The 14,238-nt window shown below is 40.2% G+C and overlaps 1 protein-coding gene across 1 annotated transcript; it reads right to left on the bottom strand.

Moving 5' to 3' along the window:
- Positions 1 to 1,042: 1,042 nt before the first annotated feature.
- Positions 1,043 to 11,466, bottom strand: LOC115202376 (T-cell ecto-ADP-ribosyltransferase 1-like). Its single transcript, XM_029766506.1, has 3 exons — positions 11,402 to 11,466; positions 2,253 to 2,344; positions 1,043 to 2,111 (listed from the first exon to the last, which is right to left on the bottom strand). Exons 2-3 carry the CDS (start codon positions 2,328 to 2,330, stop codon positions 1,341 to 1,343), a joined length of 849 nt encoding a protein of 282 aa, XP_029622366.1. The 5' UTR covers positions 2,331 to 2,344; positions 11,402 to 11,466; the 3' UTR covers positions 1,043 to 1,340.
- Between the last annotated feature and the right edge of the window lie 2,772 nt (positions 11,467 to 14,238).

Here is a 14,238-nt window from a genome sequence, read left to right as displayed (position 1 = left end):
ACTTGTCAACTAATCATGAAGCCTTTAACTATTTGAATCAGGCTTGCTAGATCAGGGCTACAACATTTAATGTCTGGGACTCCAGAGTAGAGGTTTGAACAAGGCTGCTTTAACCTATGGTATGCTGAGAAATATACTGTAAAATGTCCATTATTCTATTTGAAAACTCATTGGTTATGTCTTGTTTTTAGACCCAAATTAATAAACAAACAACACAGCATCAGCTTACTTCATTTCTTCATCAGGCACAGTTCTGGGGGTGTCCAACGCCAGCGTCCTCAGGCTGGACCCCAGCTCTGACACACTCTACCTGGGAGCTAGAGACTCCATCCTGGCCCTTCACACCTCCAACCTGAGGGAGGGAGGGACAGAGATATGGGAGAGAGAGAGGGGGAGAGAGGGAGGAAGGGAGGGAGGGAGACTTCTTCAGTTGACTGAGTGTGTGCGTGCTGCATATTGATTTCTTAACCAACCGGCAGAGAATCAACTGTGTATTTGCACCCCATTGGAGGACAGAAACAGGAGGGGAGCCAATCAGGGACAGCTGGGGTGGGGCTCCAACTGCAATGAGAATCCGCTGGTGATGAGTGATGCCTTTCGGCCAATTGAAGACAAAACGTAAACTTTGCTCTGTGACAGTACTGTGGAGCCAGCCAGTCAAGCCTTATTTGGCCATATGATTGGTCAGAAGCCATTTTGGACTGTTAGAAGTATTCTATGGAATAACATTTCAGAACATTATTTGTATTATTCCATGTCACCTTACGTTGTCTTTTTGTGCAAGTAGTAAATGTTTTAATGTTTTTACATGATTTTGAATGTTTCAGGGAAAAAAAATTCAGTACTAATTGGTAGTTTCGGGTATCACTTTATTTGTGGCTTTATGTGTCACCTGGGAGGAAGCAATTAAGCATAATTTTATTGAACAATTAAACTTGTCATGTAATATTATAGTTTAATCCATGGCCCCAATGTATGACTTCAGTTTGTCTAAATGTAGTACTGTAATAGTTGAAACAAAAAATACATGACGAATACAGTATTCGTGCTCAATGATTTTCTTTATTCATTTTGCCACAAGCTGCAGAAGGCATATGGTTTAAAGTCTTCTATGGAGTCTGATACACAGGCTAGTACAAACATCTTAATTAACACCATTTCAGGGAGTCAGAATGAGGTTTGTATGTAACATCCACAAATAAACCATTTAACTGATTACAATAGAAACTATAGTCACTTAACATTTTATTGTATTTATTTTTGTAAGAAGCATAAGAATAAGAAGCCGAGCTGGTTGAATTACATCCTCTTTAGGGACAATGACTCAATATATAAAACATTTAATTAGTAATTGGCTTCTTAAACATTTTGCAATTCAGGTTACTCTTGGGTATTTTGGTGCTCTGTAGTTTGTTCACAACATCACACCAAAGTGTTGGATCATCTTCTTTCTTGAGTACTTCAGTAACGTTGAACACTTCATAGGGTGGAATCAACACCTCCTCTTCTTTTTTCCCCATTTTGGGGAAAGACTTCAGGTAAGCGCCAAAACACGTCTTTATCTCAAAGCAGGACTTGTCTCCAAATTCAGAATTTGCCTTGTAGAGAGAGCTGGAGGCAAAGAAGCCAAATCTAATAGTTTTGTTAACTTTACCCACAAACTTCATTTTGGTTCTTCTGTATGTGGTGTGACAAGGTTGTTGGTTTTTTTTCAGGAGGCGAATGGCGTCAGTCAGGAGGAAATGCAGGGAGTGGAATTGGAAGGAGGTTGTATACTCATATCTATTGGTCCGGACTGCTTGGTTGAACTCGGAGTGTATTGAAGGATGACCTGTTGTGTAAGCACAGATAGCCTTAATATGATTATGTGAAAGTTTGTCGTTAAAATTGTACTCTGAATTGTCCTTTCGGAATCGTTCCTTCACATTTTTTGCACAACTTTCTGCCCACTTCCAGGCATTTTTGAAGGGCTCTTTGTTTTCATGTACAAGATATTCCTTCTCCACCTTGTTGTACATTTGTTTAGTGCAGGTGTTATACATGTCGTCAACAGAGTCAGGGACCATGTCTAAGGGTATGCTGGAATTGAGACCAGGCTGATGGAGATGAACCTTCAGAGAATATGGAGGGAAAAAAACAGGCAAAAAGTGTAAAACAGAGCAACAGTTTTATATATATTATTATTATATATTTTTTTACTGTAACAATCTTGTTCTCAGCTTAAAAGTAGCAAGACTATATGCTGGAAGTACCATCTTGGAGTCCACACCCAGAGTCCAATCATGGAATACACACAGCACAGCAAAGGTTAGGATGTTTTCTCTCCCCATGACTTCAACAGCATCTGTAGTAAAACAGCATGTATAGAAGACAAATACCAATCAGCATAAGAATACCAACTATGAAACAACATAGCTTTGATATTATTCACGTTTTAAAACGAATTGCAATAGCACCATATAGAAGCGGATAGTAAACTTAAACATACTGGCAATCATTATATTCATTATAAAAGTAGCTTTGATATTATTCACTTCTAAAAATTGATAGGAGTTTTTGGAAAGCCACCATTTAATAAAGCCTTTATTGTGAAGTAAAACTACTGTCAATCAAGTCTCATTCAATAATTGGCTTGCTACTTTTTTCCAATTGACCACAGAATGACAACAGATATACGTAAACTCTATCGAGAAAGGAAGGAAATCACTCAGGGATTTCAAAATGAGGCCAATGGTTACTTTAGAACAGGTAAAGAGTTTAATGTCTGTGATGGTAGAAAACTGAGCATGGATCAACAACATTGTACACACTCCACAACACTAACCTAATTGACAGATGGAAAAGTAGGAAGCCTGTACAGAATACAATATTGCAAAAAATGCAACCTGTTTGCAATGAGACACTGAAGTAAAACTGCTAAAAAAAATTGCTAAGAAATTAATTATATTTTGAATATAAAGCGTTATATAAGGGGGAAAATCCAGCACAACAAATCACTGAGTACCACTTGTCATATTTTCAAGCATGGTAATGACAGCATCATGTTATGGGTATAATTGTCATTGACAAGGACTAGGGAGTTTTTTGGGGAATAAAGCTAAGCACAAGCCAAATCCTAGAGTAAAATCTTGTTCAGTCTGCTTTGCACCAGGCACTGAGAGATAAATTCACCTTTCACCAGGAAATAACCTAAAACACAAGGCCAAATGTACATTGGAGTTGCTTAACAAGACAACATTGAATGTTCTTAAGTGGCCTAGTTACAGTTTTGACTAAATCATCTTGAAAATCTATGGCAAGACTAGAAAATGACTGTCAAGCAATGATCAACAACCAACTTGATTGATTGCAAATATTGTACAATACAGGTAGGCAAAGTTCTTAACTTACCCAGAAAGACTCACAGCTGTAATTGCTGTCAAAATTGATTCTAACATGTATTGACTCAGAGGGTTGAATACTTATCTAATCAAGATATATGTGTTTTATTTTTCATTAACTTTTCACATATGTAAAATCATTTCTTCCACTTTGATACTTCGTCATATTTTGTGTACATTTTTGACAAAAAAATGACATTTAAATCCATTTCATTCCCAATTTGTAACACAACTAAATGTGGAAAAATTATAGGGGCATGAATACGTTTTGAATGCTCTGTGCAGTAGCTAGGTGAGACAACCACATATTACAGTCAAATATAAAGGATAAAAACATTCCATTCCAGCTAAACAATGGATATATAGCATTTTGCAAAAATAAAAAAATCACAGCTATGTTAGCTACAACAATCTGGTAGTATTTAATTAGTACTACTGATATAAACTCTATGGAGAAATAACAACATTAGCTACGTACAACAACCTAGTGTCATTTAGTTAGTACTACTGATATAAACTCTATAGAGAAATAATGGGTACTACTACTTACAATGCTATATATCATACCACCGCTGTTGTTGTAACATCTTATCAGATAATAATGATCTGATAGTTCAACTTACCAGACTGGAGCATGATAGAGGTTGTTTTGTATTGATCAGCTTCAAGACTTGTTTTTACAGCTTTTCTGCAAAGGTCTACCTATACCTGGTCAGACATCTGACTAATACAAGCCCAAACAACCACAAACATTGTTCCCACACAGAAGTACTAGATTCTATGGTCACACGGTCACAGGCTCTCAGTTTGTGTGAGTAACTGGTAATGACGTCACTGGGTGAGTTCCAGCAATTTCTCAGTGATACGTTTTAATTTTTTTTTAATTGTTGAAGACCCAACCCACTGGTTGAATCGACATTGCTCCACGTCATTTCAATTAAATTAGGTTGAACCAGCGTGAAATGGATGTTGAATTGAGGTCTGTGCCCATTGGGAAGCGTCCTAATATGAATGGAATAGAAAATATTGTCTATTGAACACTTCATAGGGGGGAATCAGCACCTCCTTCTCATGCAGCAGCTGAGAGTACCCCCCCAGTGGGGCACCAAGGTAGGTGGTGATCTCAAAACAGGAGCAAGTTCCAAATCGCATTGCAGTATTTCGGACACCACAGCAAGCCCTTGGTTCCTCGGAAGGTTTGGAAATGCATCTTGTTCTTGTTCAGAATTCGTAAGGCATTAGTCAGAAGGTGCAGGGAGTGGTACTTAAATGTTGTGTTGTAGCTCTTATTTTGGGTACGAGTGGCTTCGTTGAATGACTTGTAAATGTTGGATGTTGCATTCACATATACCTGGATTGTCAGGGAATAGTTTTTAGTGTAAATACCAATGTAAAATGCACATAAAATCAACAGTGTAAGGTTTGGATTCAGTCTTGTCAGGTGACCTGTTGTGTCCTCACCTTTAGTCTAATCATTGCTCCATAGTCTCCCAACTATTCCCTTTTAAGTGCTACCATGGTTATGAACGTATCTCCTGTAAGAAGCATTTCATTTTAGCCCTATCCATATATAGTTGAAGTTGGAAATGTACATACACTTAGGTTGGAGTCATTCAAATTCATTTTTCAACCACTCCACAAACTTCTTCTTAACAAACTATAGTTTTGGCAAGTCGGTTAGGACATCTACTTTGTGCATAACACAAGTAATTTTTCCAACAATTGTTTACAGACAGATTATTTCACTTATAATTCCCTGTATCACATATCCAGTGGGTCAGAAGTTTACATACAGTGGGGGAAAAAAGTATTTGATCCACTGCTGATTTTGTATGTTTGCCCACTAACAAAGAAATGATCAGTCTATAATTTTAATGGTAGTTTGATTTGAACAGTGAGAGACAGAATAACAACAAAAATATCCAGAAAAATGCATGTCAAAAATGTTATAAATTGATTTGCATTTTAATGAGGGAAATAAGTATTTGACCCCCTCTCAATCAGAAAGATTTCTGGCTCCCAGGTGTCTTTTATACAGGTAACAAGCTGAGATTAGGAGCACACTCTTAAAGGGAGTGCTCCTAACCACAGCTTGTTACCTGTAAAAAAAAGACACCTGTCCACAGAAGCAATCAATCAATCAGATTCCAAACTCTCCACCATGGCCAAGACCAAAGAGCTGGAATGGGCTACAAGACCATCGCCAAGCAGCTTGGTGAGAAGGTGACAACATTTGGTGCGATTATTCGCAAATGGAAGAAACACAAAAGAACTGTCAATATCCCTCGGCCTGGTGCTCCATGCAAGATCTCACCTCGTGGAGTTGCAATAATCATGAGAACGGTGAGGAATCAGCCCAAAACTACACAGGAGCATCTTGTCAATGATCTCAAGGCAGCTGGGACCATAGTCACCAAGAAAACAATTGGTAACACACTACGCCGTGAAGGACTGAAATCCTGCAGCGCCCGCAAGGTCCCCCTGCTCAAGAATACATATACAGGCCCGTCTGAAGTCTGCCAATGAACATCTGAATGACTCAGAGGACAACTGGTGAAAGTGTTGTGGTCAGATGAGACCACAATGGAGCTCTTTGACATCAACTCAACTCGCCGTGTTTGGAGGAGGAGGAATGCTGCCTATGACCCCAAGAACACCATCTCCACCGTCAAACATGGAGGTGGAAACATTATGTTTTTGGGTGTTTTTCTGCTAAGGGGACAGGACAACTTCACCGCATCAAAGCGATGATGGACGGGGCCATGTACCATCAAATCTTGGGTGAAAACCTCCTTCCCTCAGCCAGGGCATTGAAAATGGGTCGTGGATGACAGAACAGCACACTCCGGTAAGACGGGGGGGGGCGGTCTGTGCATATTTGTAAACAACAGCTGGTGCACGAAATCTAAGGAAGTCTCTAGATTTTGCTCGCCTGAAGTAGAGTATATTGTGATAAATTGCAGGCCACACTACTTGCCTAGAGAGTTCTCAGCTATACTTTTCGTGGCTGTTTATTTACCACCACAAACAGATGCTGCCACTAAGACCGCACTCAGCTAGCTGTATAAGTAAATAAGCAAACAGGAAACCACTCACCCAGAGTCGGCGCTCCTAGTGGCTGGAGCCTTTATTGCAGAGAAACTTAAATCTGTTCTACCAAATCTCTATCAACATGTTAAATGTGCAACCAGAGGGAAAACAATTCTAGATCACCTGTACTCCACACACAGAGACGCGTACAAAGCTCTCCCTCGCCCTCCATTTGGTAAATCCGACCACAACTCTATCCTCCTGATTCCTGCTTACAAGCAAAAATTAAAGCAGGAAGCACCAGTGACTCGGTCTATAAAAAAGTGATCAGATGAAGCAGATGCTAAACTACAGGACTGTTTTGTTATCACAGACTGGAACATGTTCCGGGATTCTTCCGATGACATTGAGGAATACACCACATCAGTCATTGGCTTTATCAATAAGTGCATTGAGGACGTCGTACCCGCAGTGACTGTACGTACATACCCCAACCAGAAGCCATGGATTACAGGCAACATTCGCACTGAGCTAAAGGGTAGAGCTACCGCTTTCATGGTGCGGGATTCTAACCCGGAAGCTTACAAGAAATCCCGCTATGCCCTGGGACGAACCATCAAACAGGCAAAGCATCAATACAGGGCTAAGATTGTATCATACTACACTGGCTCCGACGCTCGTCGGATGTGGCAGGGCTTGCAAACTATTACAGACTACAAAGGGAAGCACAGCCATGAGCTGCCCAGTGACACGAGCCTACCAGATGAGCTAAATCACTTCTATGCTCGCTTCGAGGCAAGCAACGCTGAGGCATGCATGAAAGCATCAGCTGTTCCGGACGACTGTGTGGTCACGCTCTCCATAGCAGACGTGAGTAAGACCTTTAAACAGGTCAACATACACAAGGCTGCGGGGCCAGACGGATTACCAGGACGTGTGCTCCGGGCATGTGCTGACCAACTGGCAGGTGTCTTCACTGACATTTTCAACATGTCCCTAATTGAGTCTGTAATACCAACATATTTCAAGCAGACCACCATAGTCGCTGTGCCCAAGAACACAAAGGCAACCTGCCTAAATGACTACAGACCCGTAGCACTCACGTCCATAGCCATGACGTGCTTTGAAAGGCTGGTAATGGCTCACATCAACACCATTATCCCAGAAACCCTAGACCCACTCCAATTTGCATACCGCCCAAACAGATCCACAGATGATGCAATCTCTATTGCACTCCACACTGCCCTTTCCCACCTGGACAAAAGGAACACCTATGTGAGAATGCTATTCATTGACTACAGCTCAGCGTTCAACACCATAGTACCCTCAAAGCTCATCACTAAGCTAAGGAACCTGGGACTAAACACCTCCCTCTGCAACTGGATCCTGGACTTCCTGACGGGCCGCCCCCAGGTGGTGAGGGTAGGTAGAAATAAATCTTTCTCTTTACTATTATTCTGACATTTCACATTCTTAAAATAAAATGCTGATCCTAACTGACCTAAGACAGGATTAAATGTCAGGAATTGTGAAAAACTGATTTTAAATGTTTTTGGCTAAGGTGTATGTAAACTTCTGACTTCAACTGTAGGTCAATTCCCATGAATGTAAGTGGTTAATGGTATTAAATGTTTTTAATATTTCATAAAATATTTCACATTTGATCATTTGATCAAATGTGGAATGATACCAGTCATCAGTCAATCATCAGGGTGACTTCTGACTACTGTTGATCTCTTTCCCACTAACAGGTGTCTTTTTCTAGTATTTTTCCTCTCAGAACCCACACTAAAGTTTGAGGCCCTCTTGAAGGTGTGACAATCATCATCTGGCTGAGTTTAGTGTAAACCACAACCACAACACAAACAACCTGACGAAGACAAATGTCATTCAGTTTCCCAGATGTAACTATGCAGGTGTCATCATTGCTGAAATAGATATTCATGATCATTTCCATCTCTTAGAGATATTGTGTTTCATAGTAGTGTAAAAGCAACAGTTAGTGTCAAAGCACCCGTTTAGTCAGTAGGTTATGACAGTTCATTAGATCAAGATATTTTGTTTTATGTTTGTGTCAAAGCAACAGTTTAGTCAGTATGTTGTTATGCTCTGATGAATGCAAAAAAAGCTGCTTCTCATGTTTGATTTTGCACAATTTTGCAACTTGCAATTCAAGTCACTCTAAACGTCAGTGCTCACTAATGTGTAGACAACTTCACCTCAGTCTTTTTTTAAATGGCAGTACCATGTATCCTAATTTGAATAAAATAGGATAGAATAGAATATAATAAAATAGAAAATCTTTATTGTCCATTAAAATATTTTATGAAATATATCACATTTGGTAAACATGGAATGATATAAAAATAACTGTATGCTTATGGATGTGTAGCTAGCTACAGTATGTAGTCGATCTGTGTATGGACCCTAAAACTTATGGTATGAATATTAGATCAGAATCTATCTATGAACCTCAACTATTAAAGTTGTTGTATCGACTTCAAGTCTGAATGGCATTAATGAAGCCTATGAATTGAGTAGAATATAATAACTTTATTGTGTCAAGGATGCAAGTCCTATATACATGTACTGTAGTTATTACCACGCATGAGATCCCCACATTGTAGCCTGTACATTGAATATATTCACTGATCATGTACTCGTCCTTGGAAAATAAAGGTGTGGTTCAGGTATGAATCTCTGTGAGACATTCTTTTTCAGTCATATCCAAAACGGCATTCTTTAAATGATGCTGTGTCTGCATGTATGTATTGCAAGTATACACTTCAACAGTGTTCACCACTCCTGCTCCTGGGACATCAATGATTTCACATTGTAACTGTGCAATAGACTAGAAAAGTGATTAAAGTAAAGGCTGATTTGTAATTCATATATACAGAAAAAAAACTCTGCATATCTAACTCCCTTCATCTGCATTAATGTGAGGACACAGGATAGGTGTAGTATTCAAATGGGATAGTTAATTTCAACCAGTGGAGAATGTGAAATACTTTATTGAAAGTTCAGGTGTTATAAATACATAATACATACATTATAATTATGATAATTGTAATATTATAAATACAAGTTCAATCTGTACTTCAATGCACATATGGTGTGCATTACAAAAAAAGAGGAAGAAAGAGGAGGTGGGGAGAGAGGTGTAGAAGACAGAAAAGGAAAGAGGTAAAACAGAGGAGCAGGGAAGACAGCATATGATTCATGAATTACAGTGTTACCCTAATATTCTCTCAATTCATCACAATTACATAGTGTCTCTTGCGGTGTCTCCTAACCAGCCTTGGGCTCCCAGTCAGCCCGAAGCTTATCTTAAGAGCGGGTGAGGTGGCGATGACAGGATTGGCTTCCTCTCTCACATCAAAACATACCTGCAGACCAGTTGTCGTCCCCGTACATTTCTAAGTGTCCCTAACCGGTATCTTTTGTGTTCTTTCCCCCCTCAGCAACCCCCTGCTAACAAGTTTGAGGCCCACTGAAGGTGTGAGACAGACAGTCATCAGGGTGAGTTTGGTGTAAACCACAACACACAAATAACCTAACAAAGATAAGATAAATGTAATTTAGTTCCCAGTGTAACTTTGCATGTGCCACTACTGTATTAGACATTCATTATCATGTCCATCTTTTAGGTAAACATATTGCTTTGTATTAGTGTCAAAGACACCGTTTAGTGTCAATGTGGATAGATAGTAGGTTGTATGATTGTTCACTGCCTCCTTGTGACTTCTGTGGTCTCTGTTAGGCAACACATGGCTGCTGAAAGGGTTCTTGATAACTGAGCCCCGCTCCCTCTCTCCTCTAACCCCTGTCATAACATTTTCCGTGTTCCAGGTTGAGTACATTGAAAACACCTGTCAGATCTCAAAACTCCTGGATAGGTGTTTAACACAGTTTAGGGTTAGGATAAGGGTTAAGGTTAGGGTTATGGATATGGATATTGTTACGGTTAGTAGATAGTTAGTTGAAATGTTACTGAAGCCCCGTTTCCATTTGCACTTTGAAGCCAGACACAGAGCCATGTATTTAGCTTGCTAACGTTAGCTAGCAAGCTAATTGGTTAGCGTCATCACTAGCATAACAGACTAGCTAGCTTTATTCCTACCTTGCTAGCCATGGCATTGGCTATTTGCTAGCTAGCAAGCCAAGCAAACCACATGACTTGTTTGTAATGATGTAGCTAGCTAGCTTTCAATATGACCTGGCCAGTTAAAATTCCTGATAGCTCTCGTTAGCTCATTCAAAAATAAATGAATGATCCAGCTATGGTGTTAATTCATGTCGTGTCTGACTACTGCAGTGTTGCTTGTCCATGTGCTAGCTAACAGCAACAAGCCCAGACGAGCTAGCAAAACATGTATTCAGCATCCAGCAGTGATCAGCTGGTGGTTGCATAGTAACAACGTCAGCAGCCCAATTTTTAATCAAGCTGGCACCAGTTGTGAAACTGGACTGCACTGTCCCGGGTTTCACTCGACCCAGCACCAATTTGAGAATTCCATTCGAGCCAGCTCGGATTTTACCCTAATTTGGCCCTAAGGGGCTCCCGAGTGGCGCAGTGGTCTAAGACACTGCATCTCAGTGCAAGAGGCATCACTGCAGTACGTGGTTCAAATACAGGCTGCTTCACATATGGCCGTGATCGGGAGTCCCATAGGGCGGCGCACAATTGGCTTAGCATCGTCCGGGTCAGGTATGGCCGGGGTAGGCCGTCATTGTAAATAAGAATTTGTTCTTAACTGACTTGCCTAGTTAAATAAAGGTCAAATTATAATTTGTCCCTAATATTAAAGGCCAGTGGAAATGGATGGACAATACAGAAAGTGTTACCAAATGAAATCACACAGAGATTACAATGTTTACGGTAATATTTTGCACTTTTCACAATGATTTTGCACTAGGCCCTATATCTGATACCACCACTGTTGTTGTAAAATCTTATCAGACTATAATGATATGATAGTTGAACTTACCAGACTGGAGCACGATAGAGGTAGTTTTGTATTGTTCAGCTTCAGTGTTTTGCAGACTGTCTGATATGATCTACTTATAGCTGGTCAGATATCTGACTTTACAAGCAGACATGACTACAAACCATGTTCCCACACTGAAGCACCAAGATAATACGTGCACAAAGTCATACAGACCTTCATGTCTGCACACGTACACATGCATGAGGATGTACACAGATCTACTTTGGTTCACCACAGGGCCATTTGAAACTAAAAGTGATGCTGCTGAGAAAGAGTTAACGTTCCCCCTTTCTGTCTTTCTCACACTCCCCTCAACCCCAAGTCAAACACTGCAATGTGTGGTCAGTCAGTTGTCATGGTCACCATCTCTGAGGTAGTGTGACTGGGAATGACGTCACTGGATGAGTTCTACCTATTTCTCAGTAACAGGTTTTATTTAAAAATGTTGTGGCAGAACCAAGTATCATAATTTCAATAGAATAAAATCTTAATTGTCAATTAAAATATTTCATCAAATATATCACATTTGGTTAATGTGGAACATTTATCAACTTAAGGTGCCACCAACCTCCTGTGATGTGGAAGGATACCAGTCACCAGTCAGTCATCAGGGTGACTTCACTCATGACCTCTGACTGCTGTTTAGATCTTTCCTAGCCTGAGTCCCAGATCTGTTTGTACTGTCTTGCTAACTTGAGCTGTAATATAAAAGATTCACCCCCCTCCAAAAAGTAAAAAACCTTTTCACATAACCTTCCCCTTGTACTGTCCAAAAATATGGAGACACTCCCCACTATTAAAATGTACTCAGAAAAATGTATTACCACCATGGATAACAATAACTGTAGCAACCCTGTACTTATAAACGTGGATATCAACTTTATCACAGTGGATGCCACGCAGGGCTAACGGGCCAGAAGGTTAAGGGTTCGCCGATCACCACAGACGAGCCAACTCTCTCTGCCTGTTTTATTACACTATGATCAGAGCTGGCCTCAGATAATGATGAGCTAGGGGGATATCAGATTTTCAACATTTTGGTGCAATATTTATAATTATGGAAGATATATGCAACACATTTTCCACCAACCAATGAGCAACACAGTACTGCATAACGATTACCGACTTTGAGTGCTTATCATCATGGTTTGCGTTATATATAACCTTACCTACTCAGTATTAAAGTCTTGGCTTGACAATCTCCCAATGTCTTTACATTTTTTGGTTTAATGGAATGGACAGTGCGCAGTTTGGATGCTTGAATTACATTAGAGGGGAGTGGATGAGCGTGTGCAGGTAGCCTACAGGAGACTTAAAGTAGCCTAATCAGACTAAAACATTGTGACTACTTATGTTTACGCCACACATAAAAGGTGATACATTTTAAAAGTTAAATGACAAGTATTTAGGCTATATTTAAGCTTTAGGTTCTAGGTTGAGAAATAGCAGCTTGGATCAGAAAGCAGGCAGAAGGTGTGTTGAGCTTTTCTGAATAACTGGGCCTGCTGTGATCATAGGTCAATGTGGCCACACTACATGGAACAACTTGACAGAATGATGATCAGCAAGAGACAGCGCATCAGTATGAGCAGTAAAAATACAGCCAGACTGGTCTGCTGCTGTGCCTTTCTAGAATCTGTCAGAGTAGACCCACAACTGATCCAAATGGAATGAATGGAATGAAACAATCAAATAACAAGGCTTATTAGGACATTTTTACTGCAGTCTACAGCCTAGAGTAGAACAATAATGCAATTATTCATTGTTTTTGCTGTTGTAGGCTAGGTAGGATAATTGTATTGTCCCTAAGCAAGATCAATAGGGGAGCTGCATGTGTCTTCACTGTTCTTTCATGCACAATGATGCACCTGGCCTCTGTGGTGCCTACCAGCAATTCCTATTTGTTGTTGTGGATTTATATTAAACATTGATGCAGCTTTGAATGCTTTTATGTGTGTTATGATTGCTAGTTAGCCTATCGCAGATCTGGACAAATGATCCACCCACCACTATTGTCACTATGAATGGTGGATAGAGGGCAGGATAGACAGTTGACTGGTAGACTATATTGACCTGTGGTATAGTAAGCGTGCGGAAAGCGTGTGCATTAGACAAGAACCAAACACTTTGATAGCAGAAGTGCATGCAAGCAGATGAGGACATGTGGTTCTATACAGTAGAATACATTAAATAGTAAAACCTGCCAAATGGTAAACGTAAATCAGCGAAAGAATGTGCCCCTTTGCCCAGAAAATAACACACACTCCCATATGCAAAAAAGTTTGACAACCCTCCCCTATTTTGGAGAATTTCTAACTGTCCCTAACAGGCATCTTTTGTGATCTTTCCCCCCTCAGAAACCCCCTGCTAAGAAGTTTGAGACCCTCTTGAAGGTGTGAGACAGACTGTCATCAGGTTGAGTTTGGTGTTAACCATAACAATGTGCCATCACTGTAAAAGACATTCATTATCATGTCAATCTCTCAGATAAAACATATTGTTGAATATATTATTGTCAAAGCAACTGTTTAGTGTCAAAGTGGATAGACAGTATGTTATTTGATTGTTCACTGCCTCCCTGTGGTCTCTGTTAGTCAACACATGGCTGCTGAAAGGGTTCTTGCTTACTCTGCCCCGCCCACTCTCTCCTCCCATCCCTGTCATAACATTGGCCGTGTTCCAGGTTAAATACATTGCAAACACTTGCCAGACCTCACAACTCTTGGATAGGGTTACGGTTAGTAAATAATTAGTTGAAATGTTACTGAAGCCCCGTTTCCATTGACACGTTGAAGTCAACCAGGTTGGGCTGGCCTTGGTTGGCTAGCTCGAATTGC

The sequence above is a fragment of the Salmo trutta genome, chromosome 11, assembly GCF_901001165.1.
Source record: "Salmo trutta chromosome 11, fSalTru1.1, whole genome shotgun sequence".
In the NCBI taxonomy this organism is placed as follows: domain Eukaryota; kingdom Metazoa; phylum Chordata; class Actinopteri; order Salmoniformes; family Salmonidae; genus Salmo; species Salmo trutta.
This window is presented reverse-complemented; position numbering and strand designations above follow the sequence as displayed.

Bases quoted from the DNA above. Each gene is read 5' to 3' on its own strand.
- LOC115202376 (XM_029766506.1), bottom strand. From the start codon at position 2,330: ATGGGGAGAGAAAACATCCTAACCTTTGCTGTGCTGTGTGTATTCCAT. The intron at 2,112-2,252 runs GTACTTCCAGCA...TATTCTCTGAAG, and splicing joins TGGGTGTGGACTCCAAGATG to GTTCATCTCCATCAGCCTGG.